The sequence below is a fragment of the Lissotriton helveticus genome, chromosome 12 (genome assembly GCF_964261635.1).
Source record: "Lissotriton helveticus chromosome 12, aLisHel1.1, whole genome shotgun sequence".
In the NCBI taxonomy this organism is placed as follows: domain Eukaryota; kingdom Metazoa; phylum Chordata; class Amphibia; order Caudata; family Salamandridae; genus Lissotriton; species Lissotriton helveticus.
In genome coordinates this window covers 15,154,894-15,177,102 of record NC_136073.1, presented here as the reverse complement: position 1 = coordinate 15,177,102, position 22,209 = coordinate 15,154,894, and the positions used below count along the sequence as shown (strand labels likewise).

General features: G+C 52.5%; 1 protein-coding gene across 1 annotated transcript in view; it reads left to right on the top strand.

Annotated features, from left to right (window-relative positions):
* Positions 1 to 1,527: 1,527 nt before the first annotated feature.
* Positions 1,528 to 22,209, top strand: part of CELF5 (CUGBP Elav-like family member 5) — a 428,249-nt gene continuing 407,567 nt past the window's right edge. Inside the window, exon 1 of the mRNA XM_078669977.1 lies at positions 1,528 to 1,759. Within this exon, the coding sequence (XP_078526103.1) occupies positions 1,528 to 1,759 (232 nt within the window). The remainder of the gene's footprint in view (positions 1,760 to 22,209) is intronic.

Genomic DNA, 22,209 nt, shown 5'->3' with positions numbered 1-22,209 from the left:
TGCCAGAACAGGAGTGCATCTAGGGAGGGGGTTCGCCAGCCATGCTAACAGACCAACCACTTTGTCTCTTGAAGCATGTGCACGGGCCAAATAAGCCCTATGGTCGAAACATCTTAACCGTTCCGTGACTACCGCCACTGCTTCTTTAGAGCTTAAAACCAGTGCCCATGCCTCAGGGTCAGTGGAGTGGGCGCGCTCGGCTTCCCTAAGAGTCCTCTCCGCAGCGTCGATTCCCTGCAATAACGTCTTCCTAACTCCCACCCATTTAGTAATACACAGGCCCCGGATCACTACCTTAAAGGCGTCCCACGCTAGTGCTGTCGTCGTAGCCGTACCCTCATTATTACTAAATTACTGTTCTATCCCCGTCTTCAACTCAGCCCGGAAGATCGGGTCTTCTAGCATCTCCGGGCGCAATCACCCGGTCGGTACAGCCGGATGCTCCTGGGTAAAGCAAAAGCTCACCAGCAACAGGTTATGATCCGAAATGGTACGTGATAAATATTCACTGCAAGCTACCAGAGCAGCAAGGTCAGCGCTACACAATATCACGTCGAGCCTTACATGTAGTTCATGGAGAGCCGAGAAAAATTGATAGTCTCGCTCACCAGGGTGTTGCGCGCGCCATACATCAATGAGTCCCCAACTGTCCTATCAATGAGATCTGGACTTTGCTAATTTATGAATTAGGGCATCAGGTAACGGTGGGTGAGACCTGTTTTGGTCACGTCTGCTATGGAGTTAAAGTCCCCCCTAGTATCACCGGGTGTGTAAAATAGGCCGCCAGAGTTTCAGACAAGATTCAGGTACTAGGTGGCTTGCCTCAGGACAGTTGGGGCTGTGGACAGCAGGTGGTGTGCCTCAGCAAAGTCTCATGCCTGCAGTACCCAGATTCAGGTACTTGGTGGCGTGCCTCAGCACAGTCGGGGCTGTGGACAGCAGGTGGTGTGCCTCAGCAAAGTCTCATGCCTGCAGTACCCAGATTCAGGTACTTGGTGACGTGCCTCAGCACAGTCGGGGCTGTGGACAGCAGGTGGTGTGCCTCAGCAAAGTCTCATGCCTGCAGTACCCAGATTCAGGTACTTGGTGGCGTGCCTCAGCACAGTCGGGGCAGTGGACAGCAGGTGGTGTGCCTCAGCAAAGTCTCATGCCTGCAGTACCCAGATTCAGGTACTTGGTGGCGTGCCTCAGCACAGTCGGGGCTGTGGACAGCAGGTGGTGTGCCTCAGCAAAGTCTCATGCCTGCAGTACCCAGATTCAGGTACTTGGTGGCGTGCCTCAGCATAGTCACAGTTGCAGTTCTCAGGTGGGGGCAGCTAGGGTGCCTCAGCACATCCCCAGGGCTGCGGTTCCCAGTCTCTGGCTGCAGGTGGCGCTGCTCGGCATAGTCCCATGCCTGCAGTACCCAGACTCGGGCAGCAGGTGGAGCCGCCTCGCTCCTCTTTGTGGTCCTGATGCTGCCGTGATGCTGTTTCCAGCTGAGAGCTCTGCCTCCGCCTCCTAATCCAGCCTGCGCTGGGGCTGGAGATGGCCAGACTGACGGAGAGCGAGGCGAGAAGGCAGCTGCAGCCCCGAGCCTCCCCCATGAGCGGCCCCGAGCCCCCCCAGGACACCATGAAGGATCTGGATGCCATCAAGCTCTTCGTGGGGCAGATCCCACGCAACCTGGAGGAGAAAGACCTGAAGCCGCTCTTCGAGCAGTTCGGCAAGATCTACGAGCTGACAGTGCTGAAGGACAGGTACACGGGCATGCACAAAGGTAAGAGAGCCGGGGGACCCCCACCCGAGATGCAGCTGCGCCGTGATCCCCGAGGCAGAGCATCCCAAACATGACAGGGCTAGCGTCCCCCCGGAGGCAGCCGCGCCTGCGACCCTGAGCCACAGCCGCCACGGCATGGGGCATCTCCTGTGTCCCACCGGGCGCTGCTGCCCTGGTGTACGCGGAGCAGCTCCCCAGAGAGACCGCCACCTGCCTGGGAGCTACGACCGCAGCACCCCGGGGGGCAGCCGCCGCGAGGCAGGACATGTCCGACCGGCTCCAGCTGCGCTCGCATCCCTGGAGAGCAGCGGGCCCAGGGATGGGGCTGCTCCTTCGATGCCCCCCGAATACTGCCGCCGAGGCACCCCTGCGAAGCAACCGCCCCCAAGACCATCTGAGAACCATATCCCCCCGCCCCGAGGGAAGCTACCCTAGAGGTGTGACAGGTAGCTGCCGCCTTAAAGGTGGCCCTCCTCCTGTGAGGGGCACCAGCCCCCTCAAGCTCTGAGAGACAGCTGAGCCTCCTCCTGTGAGGGGCACCAGCCCCCTCAACCTCTGAGAGACAGCTGAGCCTCCTCCTGTGAGGGGCACCAGCCCCCTCAAGCTCTGAGAGACAGCTGAGCCTCCTCCTGTGAGGGGCACCAGCCCCCTCAAGCTCTGAGAGACAGCTGAGCCTCCTCCTGTGAGGGGCACCAGCCCCCTCAACCTCTGAGAGACAGCTGAGCCTCCTCCTGTGAGGGGCACCAGCCCCCTCAAGCTCTGAGAGACAGCTGAGCCTCCTCCTGTGAGGGGGCTTTGAGGGGCACCAGCCCCCTCAACCTCTGAGAGACAGATGCTCCCTCATCCTGTGAGGCCGCCGCCCCCTCGCCCTGAGATGCACCTAATGGATTTTTGGTGCAGGTGTAACTGCTCCTCGTCCCTGACATACAGACATACAGTGCACCAGCATCCCCCCCCCCACCCCCCCCCCCCCCCCGAGAGGTGAAAGGTTCACATTCAGCGCCAGTGATAGGCGGGTGTCTGTCACCGACCCTTCACACAGCCTTCATTTCCAAAGAACACGGATACTTTACAGCGCCTCGAAGATAACACAGGCGCGTTTTCAGCACTATACAAACACGCCAATATGTGTCCAATTCTAATCACGTACTTAACGAAAACTGGCGCAAATCGAAGCCCCTTCTGCATTTTAATCATCAATCATCACTCACAAATTACGTCCTCCCCCCCACCCCCCCCGCCCCCACACTTGCACACCCTAAGCATGTCATGCTGTCCACCGGAGCCGTGCTCACGATGCAACAGTGACATGCACAAAACAGGGCTGGGGGGCAGAGCGTACCGCTCTCACCCCGGATACCTGATCCCACCCCAGCCCTCGCGTGTATGTGGGAGGCACGCACGGAGGGGTGCGGCAGGGAGCGCGCACCCCTCGGTACAGACACTCCCCCCTCCCCCACGGGGATGCAGGTAGAGGCCGTGCAGACGATAGGGGGTGGAGGGGAGGCAGCAGGGCTCTTTCTACTACAGAGCGGGCCCCCTCTCTTCCACCCCACCACTACACAGCTCGTCCCGCCCCCAGCACACCTGCTCTCCCTCCCATCCCCCCGCTACCGAGGCACGCATTCGTATGAATGGTGGAGGGGGTGGGCACCGCAGACTCCCCCCTCACATCTCTAGAATAAAGTCCCATCGCCCCCACTCTTCAGATGCAGACCCTGGCTTCACCGGCCCCTTTCGTCCGCTGTACGGAGACAGATCGGCGCACAAAGGGACCCCAGCCCTCTCCCCAAACATCCTGGCTGGGTGGGGGTATAGCAAAAGCCCCCCAATCTGTGTACCCCTCGCTCCCCCGGCCCCGATAGACAGTGGGCAGAGGGGCGGGTGCCTCCGCCGAGCCTGGGTTCAGCACCGCGGAGAGCTCCCCTCGCGCCTGATGACGGCCAGTTGGGTCTTCCGGGCACCCCCCACAACCTGGCTCTGTGCTCTATGCCTGTACCCCCGTTTCCCCTCTGCATCAACTTTTATTTCTGTACCTAACCTACTACACCCTTCCATCTCCCCCTCCTTATTTTACCTCACCCACTGCCAACCATCTGACACCCTCCCGTTATTCTATCTCACCAGCTGTCTCCCTGCCCCGCCCAGATACATATGAATTTTACCCCCCTATATTGCCGCCCCATGTTCTTATCTCGCCGTGGCTTCACCCCTCCACTGCTCCACGCCCGTGGCCCCCGTCACCCTATCTCATTCAGTGTATCCTCGCATTTCATGACACCCTGCCCCCCACCCAGCACTTTACCCCACTCACATTCTCACCTGGCATGCTCCATGTGCCCTCACCCCGCCCACTGCCGGCGCTCCACCTGGGTCCCTCCCCATCTGTCCTTTCTTCCCTCCATCCCATGTCTGTCCACCACAGCCACCATCGCAGCTTCACCCTGGCTCAATCCCTTATGCTACACTCTGCCACCATGTCTGCACCCCCTTCCCCACCCAGCCTGGCTTTGTAGTACTGCCCACCTCCCTACCCCCGTGAGTCTGTTTCTTCCCTTTCGGTTGGCTGTAGGGACACTGCCCAGGGTCACAGGTGAAGCTGCGCCTTCTGACCGCGGAGCCTCTGTGACTCTCAGGTGGTGGGTGGCCGCGCAGGCCTCTGTAGCTCATGGGTGGCAGGTGAAGGGTGGCACCTCCCAGATATACCCCAGCTTATGAAAGGCGATGCCCGTCAGGTGGTGGGTGGCCGCGCAGGCCTGTGTAGCCCATGGGTGGCAGGTGAAGGGTGGCACCTCCCAGATACATATACCCCAGCTTATGAAAGGTGATGCCCGTCAGGTGGTGGGTGGCCGCGCAGGCCTGTGTAGCCCATGGGTGGCAGGTGAAGGGTGGCACCTCCCAGATACATATACCCCAGCTTATGAAAGGTGATGCCCGTCAGGTGGTGGGTGGCCGCGCAGGCCTGTGTAGCCCATGGGTGGCAGGTGAAGGGTGGCACCTCCCAGATACATATACCCCAGCTTATGAAAGGTGATGCCCGTCAGGTGGTGGGTGGCCGCGCAGGCCTGTGTAGCCCATGGGTGGCAGGTGAAGGGTGGCACCTCCCAGATACATATACCCCAGCTTATGAAAGGTGATGCCCGTCAGGTGGTGGGTGGCCGCGCAGGCCTGTGTAGCCCATGGGTGGCAGGTGAAGGGTGGCACCTCCCAGATACATATACCCCAGCTTATGAAAGGTGATGCCCGTCAGGTGGTGGGTGGCCGCGCAGGCCTGTGTAGCCCATGGGTGGTGGGTGAAGGGTGGCACCTCACAGACCTATCCTAGCTCATGGAAGGCGATGCCGGTCAGGTGGCCGCGCAGGTCTGTGTAGCTCATGGGTGGCGGGTGAAGGGTGGCACCTCCCAGATCTAACACAGTTGATTATGGCTCTCAGATGGAATTGTTTTTAAAACAGTTGGGCCAGTGGTGCTGACGCCCTGGGGTAAGAGCCAGGGCTCGCTGCTCGTGAGTTTTAAGTGTCAGGAGCCCGAGCGGGTCTACTGAGCCGCGGTTCTTGCAAGTAAGTGCAGGGGGCATTGATGCCAGGGTGATGAAAGCGGGGCCTTCTCTCGGCCTCTGCCTCTCCTGGGTCAAACGGCGCGGGGCCCCGTTGATGCCACAGCGTAGGCCACGGCAGGTCAGTACACAACGGCCATGGGCCTGTCCTCTCCAGACAACCCGCGGGAATTCGGGGTTCGCAGGTGAAAGGCTCCGGGGCGGAGGGGTGTTCGTAGTGGCGTGAGCTGGGGCGGTCTCTCTATGGGGCAGTTCGTGCCTGGAGCTTTCGTGTATTGCGGGGGTGCTGTGGGGTCCAGAACCCCCCAGAGCAAGTCTCATGAAATGGCTCGTGCAGGGGGAGGAGGTGTGGGGGACAGCCCCCCTCCTGCTGCCCACATGACCCTTTCGCCGCTGGTGCGCTCCCTCCGGCGCCCTGCACGGTGACACCATCGGTGGAAGACTGGGCGCAGGGGGTGACTCCCCTTCTCACCCCTCCTCTACAGGCGACCCCGCCCTCCTTCGTTCAACCTGTGGCTTTCATCTGGTGCACCCCTTCCGCTTCCACCCCCCCTCGCCTCTCCCATCTCCTCTCCCTCCCCCGCACCCTTCCTTCTTTCCGCGCCACTTTCACCCCCTCTCCTCTCGCGCGCTCCCCGCCCCTCCTCGTTTAACCTGTCTAGTTTCCACAGCCCCGCCGTCTCCTTAATGCGTGCCTCACTTACAGATTCCCCCAAAAAACCCACAAGCATCTATGGCTCACTCGCTCTCCCGGCCTCCCCGCCCTTTTATTCGCCCACTTCCCACGCACAGGAGCGTGCGTGGGAGGTGCGGGGTGGAGAGTCATTGAAGCAAACGTCACGGGCGAGAGATTACCCCTCTCCTCCACCCCCTCCCATGGAAAGCCTCTCTTGGGGTGTCTCCTCCGCTCCCCCCGCTCCGGGCTCTACCTGGACAGGTCACTGCACGCAGAGGCCTGGTCCCTACCATCAGGATTCGAGGGGGGAGCGGTTACCATGACAGCGTGAAGAGGGATGACTTGCACATGAATCTCTGAATGCCAGGCAGAGTCCATGCCGGTGCCATGGTGTGCCCGGGGGCTCCTGCTGGCCCTGCCCTGTGGCGAGGGTCCCGGTTGTAGCTCCTTCGCCAAGTGCTGGCTGGCACGCGTGGGCTGTTTGTGGCTGGAAAGGGTTTCTTTCAGCTGGCTTCTTGTAGGGGCGCCTTGACCCAAGTGTTCAGAGGTAGAGAGTCTGCCAGCGAGACTGTTGTGCCCTTTGGTGGCTGTGTGTGTTATTACCTGTGTAGATGTAGGAACATAGCAAGGAGGCAGGGCCGGCGCTAGGCATGGGCAGTGTGGGCAGCCGCCCAGGGCCTCGCGCTCAGGGGGCCTCGCGCCCCCGTGAAAGGTCACACGTTCACAGCTACAGGGCCCCCTGCCTCACCTGATCGCGCCCCCGTGAAAGACACACATTCACAGCTCACTACAGGGCCCCCTGCCTCGCCTGATCGCGCCCCCGTGAAAGGCACACATTCACAGCTCACTACAGGGCCCCCTGCCTCGCCTGATCGCGCCCCCGTGAAAGGCACACATTCACAGCTCACTACAGGGCCCCCTGCCTCGCCTGATCGCGCCCCCGTGAAAGGCACACATTCACAGCTCACTACAGGGCCCCCTGCCTCGCCTGATCGCGCCCCCGTGAAAGGCACACATTCACAGCTCACTACAGGGCCCCCTGCCTCACCTGATCACATCACATTGCAGGTGGGGGAAGGTGCAAACGGATTGGGGGCGGCATAACAGCTGGGCCAGCAATTATGTTGGCTCACAATGTCAGGGGTGGGGCAGCGCCTCGGATAAGTACCGGCCATTCTAGGCTCTGTTTCTGCATTTTGTTTCCAGGCAACGGAGGCCCCTTTGTTTCTTGGCGGGAAACATCATTTACCACGAAGGCATTACCACTACTAACATTTACCACGTGACACTTACCACGCAGGGTGCCTTCCACGACGTCTTTACCACGGGCTGGGGGGGAGATGTGGTATTCCTTCGAGTCGTTCTGCGTGGGCTTGGGGGGCAGAGGGGGGCTGGGGGGGGTCTCCCCCCCAAAAAATAACAAGCGGGGGGCAGAGGGGGTCTGGGGGGGGTCTCCCCCCCAAAAAATAACAAGCAGTTTACTTTAAAAAAAAAACGAACATAATTTTAAAAGAAAAAGGAAAGAGCCTCCCCCAAAGACGTGCCGTGTACGTCAAAAAAACAGTCCTTTTTTTATTTTGGTATACGTGTTTTGACGCTTGTTTCAATGGAGGATGGAAGTAAGGGCTCGTAGAGAAAGACGTGCAGGTAAGACGTTTCTAGGCGTAGTAAAATCCTACGTTGTAAATACCAGCGTGGTAAAGCCACTTGCGATGTAAAATTCGCGTGGTAAAGCCATGCGTGGTAATTGAAATCGTGGTATAATCATATATTCTTCTTGGCAGCACCAGCCGGACACAGGTAAGAGGAGGTGGGTGAAGGGAGGAGGGAGCAGCCAGATCAACTGGCGTTAAGTCATTTGTTATCCTTGACAGCAGGCATGGCTGTAATTTCCTTTTGTACAACAGGAAGAAAGGTCTCATCTTGCAGTTTGTTTCCGCGCATGTGGAATAAATGCCTGACATATTTAACAAGTCAAGAAGGTGGCACCCTGTTTACCCAGTAGCCCCACCATAAAAACGTTTATGTTGTAGATATCAACGTTTGCATTCTGAAACGTGTGTTTTGTTTTTGTATGTGTGCCAACAAATTCTGGCAAGCAAAAAGCTTTAATTTATAGAGAAATGTCTGGTTTAAGGAGTCCATACGGGTCGGGCAAAGCGCTTACGTTTCATAGGGCGAGACTTAAACCTCTTTCTACCCCATGAATTTGAAAAAAATTTTTACTTTATTTGTGAGGGCTTCACTTCAGAATGTGGAGATGGTCTCTGAATAGTTGCCACTCCCCCCTCCCAAAGTTCATACACACTCCTGCTCGCATCTGCTCGCTGTCCCACGGTTTTCCGCAAAGCCCTCAAGTTTCCCTAGTCAATGCGTTAAGTATCCCATCCACTCCAGATTTGTGCTCGGTATTACCGATTTAATGGCAAAGCCAACAGGTCTTGCATTTTGTGACTTATTTGTTATTGCCAATGGCTTTTAACCCGGCTCTACAGTGCAGCATAGCTAAAGAATATTAATAATAAAATTCCTATGACGGCTCCGTCATTTTGAATGTAGGTGCACCATGCTTTTGCACACCTACAAAATGACTCAGGAACATTTTTTTAATACTTTTATTTTGCAATCCGAGTTGGAACAGGGAGGGCATGGGTAATGGAAGGAGGAAAGCAAACATGCGAGAGAGAGAGAGAGGAACAGCGAGATGGGGAGAGAAGCACACGGCTGAAAAGCAACAAGGGAGGAGAAGAGCACAATTGTGAGTGCATCACAAAAGGATGAGGGAGAGAAGCAATTGGGATTGAAAGAGCAACATCGAGCATGACAGGGGAAGAGAAGCACACTAGGGAGACAGCTTGAAAACACATGCATTCTTTTGGAGGGCTTGAGAAAAAAGAAGAAAGAAATTCCTTAAAAGTAGAAGTGGAAGGGTAAAAGTAAATTGCATATGTTCCAGGGGAGTGATAGACATAAGATGGGCAAGGCAAGCCATTCAAACGGAAGCAGGTAAACAAGAGTGACAGTAAAGCTGGCCAATGGAAATAAATGGGTGGGCTGCAAGTCCTTCTATGCTCCTTGTAATCTCACAATAAGTCTTTCACAACCAGAGAGGAATCGCCCTAAAATGTGGATCAGGAATAGCTGCTTATTGCAAATCAGGCAGTTCTTACAATACATCACAAGATTGAGCAAAAAAAAGCCCCAATAGTGACAAGTGCCATAACTATTGATGTTGACCTCTTAAAGGTAAAGCTAGCATGGCTATGCTATATAACTAAAAAAGGAGTGGTAAGGACTGGTTTTGTGGAAGTAGGAGACTGTAAGATACTTTGTGTAGATTGGAGAAAGGTACCGAGCATGCCTCTGGAACACATTCACCTCTGCCAAGTGTTTGTCATAGCAAGCTCTGTTTTTTTACCCTCGCCCTGCCTTTCCTGGCCCATTGTTCATTGGAAGGGCTGAAACTCACAGGATAACTAGGGAGTACAGAGTGACTAGGGAGTGCTAGGGAGTGCAGAGTGACTGCAGAGTGCTAGGGGGAGCTAGGGAGTGCTAGGGAGTGCAGAGTGTCTAGGGAGTGCAGAGTGACTAGGGAGTACTAGGGAGTGCAGAGTGACTAGGGAGTGCTAGGGAGTGCAGAGTGACTAGGGAGTGCTAGGGAGGGCAGAGTGACTGCAGAGTGACTAGGGAGTGCAGAGTGGCTAGGGAGTGCTAGGGAGTGCAGAGGGACTAGGGAGTGCTAGGGAGTGCAGAGTGCAAGGGAGTGCAGAGTGCAAGGGAGGGCTAGGGAGTGCAGAGTGACTAGGGAGTGCAGAGTGACTAGGGAGTGCTATGGAGTGCTAGGGACTGCAGAGTGACTACAGATATTAAGCTAATGGCAATGTAAATGACGATGCCACTTTTTGTCAATGTTACTGATATCCACATTAGTTAGCTTCCGTGATGCCAAATAAGATCAATAGTACTACGATGTCGCTTTCTGTGATGTCACTTCTTGTGACGCAATATGCAATTAGGGGGGCCTCGCATCTTCCCTTTCGCCCGGGGCCTCAGAAGGCCTAGGACCGGCCCTGCAAGGAGGCACTGTGGACACAGGGGACTAGAGGCTGTAGCTCACCCTCCCAGGAGGTGTGTTACACACCGTGACACCACACTGCTCCCTTCAGATGCACAAGTCCACCCCCGGTGTCCCGGCGTCATCTGTTGTGGGCGCCAGGCTAACCACTTGTTTAGTCTTCTGTGGCACCTGTAATGTCGACACTGCCCTAGACACACCGTCCCTAATCCTACTGATTCGAGGGCTAGCAAAATCTCTTCCGAGTAATGGCCATTTGTAGAGTCTGGGCACACCTCACAAAGCAATCACCAAATCATAAAGTCACGAGAACGAAGACGGCTCTGATGTCTAATATGAAATGTGTAAAAAACATAAAATACTGCAACACTATATGCGGTAACTACCCACACAGAAACAGATGTCAAAATCCGTCTCCATATTGGAAATTCTGAGCAAATTAAATGTAGGACACAGCATTAAAGGCACCTGTTTATGCCGCAGTCTGTGTAGCCTATCCTTCTCATTGTTTGGGCCTTTTCTCAGACTAATGAAGTAGGTAGGCTTGAAGGCCATACTTGGGAGGCATCTTCAGGTTTTTAGGTCTCGGCTTGGAGACGCGCGAAGCGCGTTCTCGGCAGAGAACTATAGCAATCGTTTTAGGCGACAAACGGAGACAAGAGCTGGGCACACGCCCAGCATTCTGAATGGGAGAGGGAGCGACAAGAGCTGGCCAGGCGCGGATTTGGTCGCACGCATGCTCACGGCCACGGCGTCTCCGCCGCGCGCCGATGACTGTTCTCTTCCTCAGCAGCCTTTGCCTGGCTACATCTCCCGCACCTGATGTGCCGCACCGCCCTTTGTGCCCCCTGAAGTCCTGAAGTGTGCGCTGTGTGAGTCTCACCACCATCACAACTCGCACAGCCTCGCTGCCTCGCCTGCGCCCTGGGTCACTGAGCGTACGCCAGGCGGCGCGGGCACTGTAAGCGCACCGCCCTACGAGTTGCACCTGCCTGGTACGACTCGTACACTCATTTCGAATCGTACTATCTCCCAAGTACACTCCCGAGTACGCGTCTCACGCGGGATGCGTGAGACTCGGTAGGTTCGTCCCCCAATCGGCGTACGAGGCACACAGAGGTGTTCAGGCCTCATGGACAGAGCGTCCCCGCCTTAGGTCTTGCCTGCAAGCTAGAGAGGGCGTGTTTGGAGCCTCTTGTTTAGCAACAGAGTCCACATGTAGGACAGATGGAATGAAGATCAATTCTGAAAACAAGTTAAAACTTTATTTTTTTTATAGACCTATTTTCCATAAATAGAATTGCTTAGGAAATCATTTTAAAATGATACGCTTCTGAAGACCAGCGTATGCCACAACAAACGCCTACACATCTCAGAAACTCTGAGTTTCATTAATTCTCATTGACAATGTTGACTATTGGAGACAAACCCAGGATCAGAGGTCTACCATTGAGCCACCTTTAATAGCAGCAGACTTTAGAAAAAGGTCCTCCTCCTCCAATGTTCTAATGTCTTGTTACAGGGTTCTGGAGACCAGTTAGTAAGGCCTGGATCGGGCTGATAATAGAATATGACACAGCAAACTCGAACATAAAAATAAACCTGAAAACACTTTTAATCTGATTGCTACTAAGCAAACTTTAAAAGAAATCGCAGCACTGAATGTGCCTCCTTACAGCTGTGAGGAAAGACTGGTGGTCTACATGTAGGCAGCTCCGAGGCCGTGTTAATGCTCCCCTGTGTCGCTTTGTTTCCCGGTATTTTCTGTGCAGCGATATCACAGAGCTTTGTTCTCTGGTACGTTTGTCACACACAAGCATATATTTTTGAGCATCTGTTTTGTTGGTTCATATTGTTTCGTTGCCGCTGTACAGTGATGCGATGCCGCATGTAAACACAGTCCGCTGCCGCCCACAGTGTAGGCACACGTGCAGTCTTAACCGCCATTCACCCCGCAAAAACGGAAGCGCGCCCACTGCTTTGTTGATACCTTAGGTCAGTGTTTACAATCCTGCGCCTTGTTTCCTCTGTGTTAGCTTGTTTTGCTATGCCTGTCCGATCGCAATGAAGGACAGTTATTTCTCTAATAAAATGGTTCAGTAGCTGTCACGAGCATCATGAATGCTATGTGTACAATGGATCCGATGCACGTGCACCCTACCTTCCAGAGTGTGCGCATCTGCACGTCCTGCAACCTTTGGCCATTTCAAAAGGGAGATTTCGCATCAAGCGGTAGAAACTGGTGCATCCATTGGATTTATGGACGTGGCCAAGAAATAGGCATTTGTAGAGTCTGGGCACACCTCACAAAGCAATCACCAAATCATAAAGTCACGAGAACGAAGACGGCTCTGATGTCTAATATGAAATGTGTAAAAAACATAAAATACTGCAACACTATATGCGGTAACTACCCACACAGAAACAAATGTCAAAATCCGTCTCCATATTGGAAATTCTGAGCAAATTCAATGTAGGACACAGCATTAAAGGCACCTGTTTATGCTGCAGTCTGTGTAGCCTATCCTTCTCATTGTTTGGGCCTTTTCTCAGACTAATGAAGTAGGTAGGCTTGAAGGCCATACTTGGGAGGCATCTTCAGGTTTTTAGGTCTCGGCTTAGAGACGCGCGAAGCGCGTTCTGGGCAGAGAACTATAGCAATCGTTTTAGGCGACAAACGGAGACAAGAGCTGGGCACGCGCCCAGCATTCTGAATGGGAGAGGGAGCGACAAGAGCTGGCCACGCGCGGATTTGGTCGCACGCATGCTCACGGCCACGGCGTCTCCGCCGCGCGCCGATGACTGCTCTCTTCCTCAGCAGCCTTTGCCTGGCTACATCTCCCGCACCTGATGTGCCGCACCGCCCTTTGTGCCCCCTGAAGTCCTGAAGGGTGCGCTGTGTGAGTCTCACCACCATCACAACTCGCACAGCCTCGCTGCCTCGCCTGCGCCCTGGGTCACTGAGCGTACGCCAGGCGGCGCGGGCACTGTAAGCGCACCGCCCTATGAGTTGCACCTGCCTGGTACGACTCGTACACTCATTTCGAATCGTACTATCTCCCAAGTACGCTCCCGAGTACGCGTCTCACGCGGGATGCGTGAGACTCGGTAGGTTCGTCCCCCAATCGGCGTACGAGGCACACAGAGGTGTTCAGGCCTCATGGACAGCGCGTGCCCGCCTTAGGTCTTTCCTGCAAGCTAGGGAGGGCATGTTTGGAGCCTCTTGTTTAGCAACAGAGTCCACATGTAGGACAGATGGAGTGAAGATCAATTCTGGAAATGAGTAAAAACTTTATTTTTTTTATAGACCTATTTTCCATCAATAGAATTGCTTAGGAAATCATTTTAAAATGATACGCTTCTGAAGACCAGCGTATGCCACAACAAACGCCTACACATCTCAGAAACTCTGAGTTTCATTAATTCTCACTGACAATGTTGACTATTGGAGACAAACCCAGGATCAGAGGTCTACCATTGAGCCACCTTTAATAGCAGCAGACTTTAGAAAAAGGTCCTCCTCCTCCAACGTTCTAATGTCTTGTTACAGGGTTCTGGAGACCAGGTAGTAAGGCCTGGATCGGGCTGATAATAGAATATGACACAGCATACTCGAACATAAAAATAAACCTGAAAACACTTTTAATCTGATTGCTACTAAGCAAACTTTAAATGAAATCGCAGCACTGAATGTGCCTCCTTACAGCTGTGTTGAAAGACTGGTGGTCTACATGTAGGCAGCTCCGAGGCCGTGTTAATGCTCCCCTGTGTCGCTTTGTTTCCCGGTATTTTCTGTGCAGCGATATCACAGAGCTTTGTTCTCTGGTACGTTTGTCACACACAAGCATATATTTTTGAGCATCTGTTTTTTTTGTTCATATTGTTTCGTTGCCGCTGTACAGTGATGCGACGCCTCATGTAAACACAGTCCGCTGCCGCCCACAGTGTAGGCACACGTGCAGTCTTAACCGCCATTCCCCCCGCAAAAACGGAAGCGCGCCCACTGCTTTGTTGATACCTTAGGTCAGTGTTTACAATCCTGCGCCTTGTTTCCTCTGTGTTGGCTTGTTTTGCTATGCCTGTCCGATCGCAATGAAGGACAGTTATTTCTCTAATAAAATGGTTCAGTAGCTGTCACGAGCATCATAAATGCTATGTGTACAATGGGTCCGATGCACGTGCACCCTACCTTCCAGAGTGTGCGCATCTGCACGTCCTGCAACCTTTGGCCATTTCAAAAAGGAGATTTTGCATCAAGCGGTAGAAACTGGTGCATCCATTGGATTTATGGACGTGGCCAAGAAATAGGCAAAGAGAAGGTATCTACATTGTATTGCAGGATCCGGTGACTGGTCACTTGGAAAAACACCACATGCAACTATCTGCCATGAGCAGTGCGCAGGCACGAAGGCGCAGTATCACACTTCTTGTGCAAATACACATTCACGCGTGCACTAAGAGGACTATTCTGGTGGACGTACTTACATTCTGTAATGTTGATTACCATTGCGGGGAAGCCTACACTTGCTCGCCCTGGTTGCTGCATTTGTTGCGGAGGGGGCTTTTACGCCACTGGTTCCTCCACCTCTTTACAAGGAAGGAGATATGATTAATGACTTCCTAATAAGAGCACGGCATTGCAGTTGGAGCGTTAGAACCGCCTCACCCCCTGTTCCTCGTTCTGCTCGTTTTTCGTCCCCCCCACCCCCCTGTTGCCCTTGTCCCGCTCTCTTGTCTGCCCCCCACCCCCCTGTCCCTCGTCCCGCTCGCTTTTCTGCCCCCCAACCCCCTGTTCCTCGTTCTGCTCGCTTGTCTGCCCCCCCACCCCCCTGTTCCTCGTTGTGGGGACAAACCACCTGGTGCACAGGAGGGAATTACGAGACATTTGCTAGAGGAGGAATAGAGTACATATTTAAACCGTTTTACCTTTGAAACTCCTATGAATATTGACGTTAAGTGGATATAGTTGGTGTAGTCTAGATCATTTTTGCATTACTGAGCAACATTAATATATTAAGAATATGGTATGGGTCACGCACTCCTCCTTATAACTGCGTTGATTAAATTGTGGTGTGCCTCAAGGTATCACCCCCTGACAAGAAGGTGTGGTAATCAATATCCGGTCAGTGGCACTTAAGGTAAGTGCCAACTCCTTGAGCACAACGTGGCAACATCAAAAGATTGCGCTTTACACCAAAGTTGTATCAACTATTGTTCATGTTTAATTCACATGGATTCAATGTCGTTCACTGTATTTTATTCATTCATATGCTTTATGTACAAAATCCATTATCATATATGCATGGTTTCACCATTTCCCTTCCCGATGCATTTCGGACCCATGGTCCTTCGTCAGGGGAATCAAGCAGGTAGAGTAAGAACCCGTGTCTCACTCGTGCGCCCTTCGCAAACACGAAGGGCGCACGAGTGAGACACGGGTTCTTACTCTACCTGCTTGATTCCCCTGACGAAGGACCATGGGTCCGAAATGCATCGGGAAGGGAAATGGTGAAACCATGCATATATGATAATGGATTTTGTACATAAAGCATTGGAATGAATAAAATACAGTGAACGACATTGAATCCATGTGAATTAAACATGAACAATAGTTGATACAACTTTGGTGTAAAGCGCAATCTTTTGATGTTGCCACGTTGTGCTCAAGGAGTTGGCACTTACCTTAAGTGCCACTGACCGGATAACAACATTAATATATGTCATTTTCACCTTCTTTTCCGCATAGTTCTTACTCCACTGCCACAAATTTGACCTTTTACCTCACACCACCATGAAAAAACGTGCACGTAGTTTTCGCGGCATTTGTTGGAGAGCCGTCGTTTAGGACATAACTTCGGCATGTTTCAAGACCTTCCCTTCCACTGCCCCGTTGATTGCTGGGTGCTGATTGTACAGATTTGTAGGGAGTGAAGACGTAGTACTAGCACTATAATTTCCGAGAAAATGCTTCAAGGTGGAGAATTGGGTCGTTTGAAAAGAAGGCTCTGCTTTTTCTTTAGTTTGGGGCTTAATGTGCTTCGATGCCTCGAGAGGTGTATAAAGCGCTTTATAGATCCAACGGCATTATAGTTTATCACAGTTACGCCTCGTGGGGAGGAACAGGTCTCATGTTTCGAACTTTATGGGTGTTTGGGTAGACTAGTTAACTATTGTCGCTTGGATCCGTCCCTAGCGGGGTTACAGCCAAGCCCCCTCATAGAGATGGGCGAGCAACTAAAGGCTTGAGCAGAAGCCCGGCTGTGGCTCGGACCTCGTCCTCGTGGACCCTCAAGTCTAAAACGAGCCGAGCCATCGTCTGCCTTCCGCGCCCCTCTCGTGCCCCTTGCGTGCACTATGACCTCTTTCTCCTGTGAGTAGCAGAGGAAGCGGGCATTGAAGTGACCGGCTCCATCCGGCCTCAGGCCCAGTAAGTAAAACCGACATTGAAACGGGTTTCAGGCCCTATTTCATGTAATTGACTTTACTGGCGAAAAACACTGACAGATTTCTGAACAATTTGTGTAAAAACGATAAGGGAATACATGTCCGTGATACCGGTCGAGGGGCACTAATAGATACAATTCAATGCAATACACTATTAGGATCACAAAATGTCAGGTTCCGTGTTTGAGCCAGGCCTCTTTCAGACCCCCGCCTTTCTATACTTACACAATGAACATTCAAACCCCTCGGCGCTGCCCTCTTCTCCGATACGATGATGTGAGAGTGGCCAGTGGAGGAGAGCAGGGTCGGACTGGCCAATAGAGTCATCAGGCAGGGCCCGATTGGCAGGTCTAACAGGTCAGTGCGATTAAGCTATTGGCAATGTAAATGACAATACCATTTATTTATGATCTAAAAAAAGAAAAAGAAATAAAAAAATCATGAGCAATGCCAATAGCTCTACCTTTAATGCTGCCGAGACCATTGCATTGTAAATGCTTGTTACCTCTTCTGCTATGTTAGGGAATTCTCAATGCCTGCTCTACTCTCCTAAACATTGCTATATATTTAAACAGAAGGGCTTGATCGAATATGTATTTGCTGTGTTTTGCGAGGGCTGGTGGGGACGGGGCTTCCTTGCACAGGAGATGCCGTTTCTGTGAGAGTGAAAACCAGGCACACTATGTATGTAATTCATGAAACGCCCCCAGAGACCCCCCCCAAAGCAGGGCTAGTAAAGCGCCTAAGTGGACCTTGTAGCGGGAGGCTCTGTGAATGCTGCTGAAAGGCCACAAAGCAGAAGCCAGTGCAATCACAGGCACTGTTTCCGGCACCCCATTTGGAGAATAAATCAGTGGATGGTGGCTTCTTTTATATTCACATTTCTAAATCCGTTTTTGGCAAAACAAATCTTCGCAGGGATCACCCTGCCAAGCGTTGACCAAGTTTGCAAGGCCCTACCTTTCATGCGCCGCTGTCTCTTGTCTCCTGGATCCATAGTTACCAGAAGCCGTGATACTTTCATGCCCTCCAATTCGGGCTGTAATGCCCTGAAGAAGTTGCAGTCATTGCTGGGTTGATGCAGCTGCACACATCCGAGGGGAGAGGGCCTACTTCTGACCTCGTATAGGCGAGTGGATCCCACGTGCCACCCTCGGAGGGATGTGCTGGCTCCTCGCTTCCCCCAGGCTCTCCTCCTCTCTGTGGGCCTGTCAGGGAGCATCAGGGAGCCGAGACTGGCCCTGGAGCGTCCTGAGTCCGTGGAGCGGAGCTTGAAGGAGAGCTGCTGTTAGAGGCAAGGACGCGCCTGCTGGTCACAGTCAGTGCGAGGAGCCTGGATTGGGCCATCTCCTGCAGTAGCCCCTTGGTCCTCAGTGGTAGCCCAAACAGAAGGGCTGTCGCGGGGCAGTGGGAGGACGGCCTGTAGTTCTGAGCTGATGGCACCATCGAAGGAGTCTGAGGGCAGAGCTTCCTCCTGATGGTCCAGGCCTCCAGTCTCCTCTGTAGATTCATCACGTACTGTTGCTTGTGGGAACCCAGCGAGCCTGCGTAGGAGGTTAACGGGTTAAAACACATACATGTGCTGGTGTTCAGAGCACGCTGCGTGCCTCTTCAAGCCTTCATGGCAAGCAGAGTTCTGGTAGACTTCATAATTTCAATTGAGAGTTTTGGGAACATCTCTGACCTTTTCCCTAAAAGTACAAATCCTACGCAACAGATCTAGCCAGAGGGTCAAACTGATCCGGACTGGGCGCCTCCCATGTTCGTTGAATGACCGGGCTGATCCGTTAACCAGAGTAAGGACAGTGTGCCACAAGCGTCAACAAAGGACGCCCTTTGCGGCCTAGTTTAGGCCAAAGATGGATCTATTCGCTGGTGCAGACCTGCAAACACTGCACCTTCTCCAGTAGGAAATTGTGGCATTAGAGTTTGAAGAGTTGAGGGTTTTGGATTGCCTGGTCAGGGACGTTTGTGTGCCTCTAGTCCTCCAGTTCAAGTGGTTTGTAGAATCGTGGCGCAGCCGAACCAGGAGAGATGTCCAATGAGCCCAGTAGCCTCCACCCTGGGATTCCCCTGTAGGAAGCATTGGGTAAGATCTCCTGGACTCCTTGCACCGATACAGAGGCTAAGAGGGCAGACTATGGCAAATAACAGACAATATAGGGTTGAGTAGTAATGTGAGGTGTGCCCGATCTCCGCATAGAAGGCAGACTGAAGAGCGGGGCACTTTGATCCACTTTGAAGAGACCACACTAGATTCCCATCCAGCTTTAAAGCACAGTCCTTGTGAGAAGATGAGCACCACCCATCATCACTCACCTGATACTGCCAGGGTTCTTCATGCTTGGAGAACAGAGCAAAAGAAAGTGAAGATGACATGGTGGCCTAAATCCCAAGAAAATACTGCACGCTACCCTTCCACTGACATCCTAAAGTAAACATATTACCTACACAACCATGTGGTGACACTTCAACTACAAGCATCCAATCTCCCATACGAGTCCTCATCACCGGCCAACATGCAAGCCATAAAGATTGTCCAGGTGGTTGACGGAAGCCCATTGCTGCTTCTACGTGAATTCGACTTCTGGGCCAACTCCACCAGCAATACTGCCCTAGACCTTCACCATCTTATCAACTTGTGTGCCCACACATACTCGAACGCTCGCATTATCTCCTCGCCCGACCTCCCCGTCACAGTTCTTACACACATCCGCGAGAGCTCCTCCCCGCAGACGTCCCAAGCTGAAACTCCCCTGCTCCCATCCCTACCCTCCAGGCCACGCGCACATTGTGTGGCACATAACCCCTACCTTACCTCTCAACACCCTGTTGTGTTTTTTCTGCAACTCTAAAGACTTGCTGGAATTCTCGTGTGTTCTAATGTCCCCCAAGAACGGTTGGTTCTGATGACGGAAGCCAGCGAGCTGGGTTGGGGGGTTGTGATTGCTCAGGATTCAGTTGAAGGATTTGATTGGTCCAGGAGGCTCGGATGTCTTCCAACTGGAGGGAGTAGAAGCCGTGTAGCTGGGCCTGGTTTATTTTCTTCCTTGGGTTCTGCAGTGATGTTCTGTTGAGGATAGACAACACTGTGGTGGTGTGCTATGTCAACCACCAGGGGAGTGAAAAGGTGGCTTCACTGAACTTGTTAGCTCAGCAGATTTGTCAGTGGGTCAAAATGAATTTGTTGTCACTGAGGGCGTTTCATCTACCTGGGGTGTTGAACTGGGAGGCGGTTCGTTTGAGCAGGTTGTTTCCCTCCCTGCCGGAAATGCGTTTGGGGTGCTCATGCGGAAGTTTGGGGTGCCTAAGGTGGATCTGTTCTCAAGCCCGGAGAATGCCTTGAGGGAGAGGTTTTGCTCTCCTTGCCAGTCGGAGACTGTCTGGAGGGTGGATGGCCTGTCCTTTCTGTGGAGGACGGGCTTGATGTATGCCTTTTCTCCGATTGCTTTAACTTAGAGGGTTCTTCTGAAGGTCAAGTTGGACAGGGCTTCTGTGCTCCTTGTGGCTCCAGTCTGGAGTAGGCAGCCTTGGTTTCCTCTGTTGTTACAGTTGGCTGCGGAGCCTTGCTGGAAACTTCCTGTGGACCCCTGTTGTCTGTCGTTTCCAGCTCGGTCTCAGGAGTGTCTGGTCTGGTTGCAACTGGGGGCTGGCTGTTGAAAGGATGAACCTAGTGGCACTGGGGTGTTCTTCTGCGGTGGCTCTTTATTCAGCAGTCTCATAGGCCTTCTACCCTTAAATCTTATGCTTGCCATTGGGTGTCCTTTCAGGGTTGGTGTGCGGATGGGGGCTGGTCTGCCTTGACTGTGGATCCTGTGCATGTCTTGGACATTCTGAAAAATGGTTTTGAGTTGGGCATGGCGGTTTTCTCTTTAACTGCTCAGTGGGAGGCTGTGAGGGCTTTTCGGGGTCCTGCCTGCGATGCTGTTGTGTCTTTGGTGTCCTGGCTGTTAAGGAGTTGTTTTCTCAAGAATCCCGTGGTTAGGTCCTTGACTCTGGGTTGGGATTTCCCGTTGGTGCTGCAGGCGTTACAGTTAAACACCTCATGGAAACCTCCCCCTCATTACTTCGAGTCTTAGAACTCCCCATCACAGTCCCATCCCACCCTCCCTGTTTCATCTTCTTGTGCTTTGTGGTAGAATGTTGGAGGGTAAGGTCGGGTGTTATGTGCCACAGGATGTGGGCTTGGCCTGGAGGGTAGGGATGGGAGCAGAGGAGTTTCAGCTTGGGATGTCTGCGTGGAGGCGCTATCACTCATGTGTCTAAGGACTGTGACGGGAAGGTCTAAGACTCGGAGAAATGAATGTTACCGGTAAGTATCCGGTCATATACATACAACCATGTGTGCCGTGACTAAAATCACGCTTTGATGAGTCTACTCAGAGCTCCTCCAACCGGCAGCCATTGAATCTACGTTGTGGGCTGCATAGAGACAAACATTCTTCTGTCCAGGTGACTGTTTTTGAAGAATATCAATGCTAAAACAAGGCTGGTCTCAACTAAAACAAAGCTGGTCTCAACTAAAACAGCACTGAAACACTTCACGTTCACCCTTTTACAGGACACGCTATAAACCGAAAGTGTCTAAAACTACACCCTTGTCTTAAAGCATTTCTTAACAGAGAAAAATCAATGCGAAATAACCTTATTTAGTAAGACCTCCATAACAGCCTGCTCTAAGTCTGTTAATACTTTCACAAACTAAAATATATGAAACAGGGCACAGACTATTAAGTCTCATTTCCATACCTTAACTCTGATTTCATCCCCCCACTTGCACTTCCGCTCTAAAATTATGCAACAATTTTTCAAATTCTTTATTCTAAGAAGGTAACTAACCACTGCAGATTTAACATCCTCTACATGAAGGCAGTAGCATCTTGGATGCCCAAAAAATGACTTGAAGTTAAACATATATGAGACAGAGGTATTGCTCTTTGGAGGTCAGCCCTTGATCTGGATTGGCAGCTGGAGGCTGGACACACTTGGCATTTTACCCACTCCAGTTGACACTGTTAAAAACCTAGGAGTCCTTTTGGACAGCTTATTGTCACAGGACCGTCAGGTCAATCGTACAATGTCAACCTGCTTCTGGTCGATCAGAATGTCGAGGAAGATGTCTGTTTATGGCCCTTCCAGCTCGTACGCATGTTGCTCTTTCTTTGGTCTTCTCAAGGATGAACTACTGCAATGCGCTCTAGCTTGAGACCAACAAGTCAACACTAGCAAAGCTGCAACTCATGCAGAATCCAATGGCAAGGCATTATTCCTTAGATATTCCTAAGCAGCATCTGGTGTCGAAAGGACTATGAGAACTGCTCTGGCTTCCGGTAGAGAAGCATATCCTTTTGAAGACCTTATGCACTGTTCATAAAGCTCTCAACATGGCAAGCCCAGTTGACATCAAAGCCATGTTCCAATGGTATGTTCCTGCTATAAATCTCCGCTCAGCACACCAAAACTGGGTAACAGTCCCCAGAGTCCGGAAGAAGAAATGGGAGGCGGAGCCTTCTCAGTCGCCACGGCAAGGCTCTGGAACACTCTTCCCTTCCATCTCACATCCATGAAGCTGTATCTCACTTTTAGAAAGGCCCTGAACCCTGGCTGTTCACCCTGTAGGTGGGCACAGCGCAATGAGAAGTTCTCTAACAGTTCATTGTGCGGCATTGCAAGACTACAGCACCTAGATGCCCACGGGC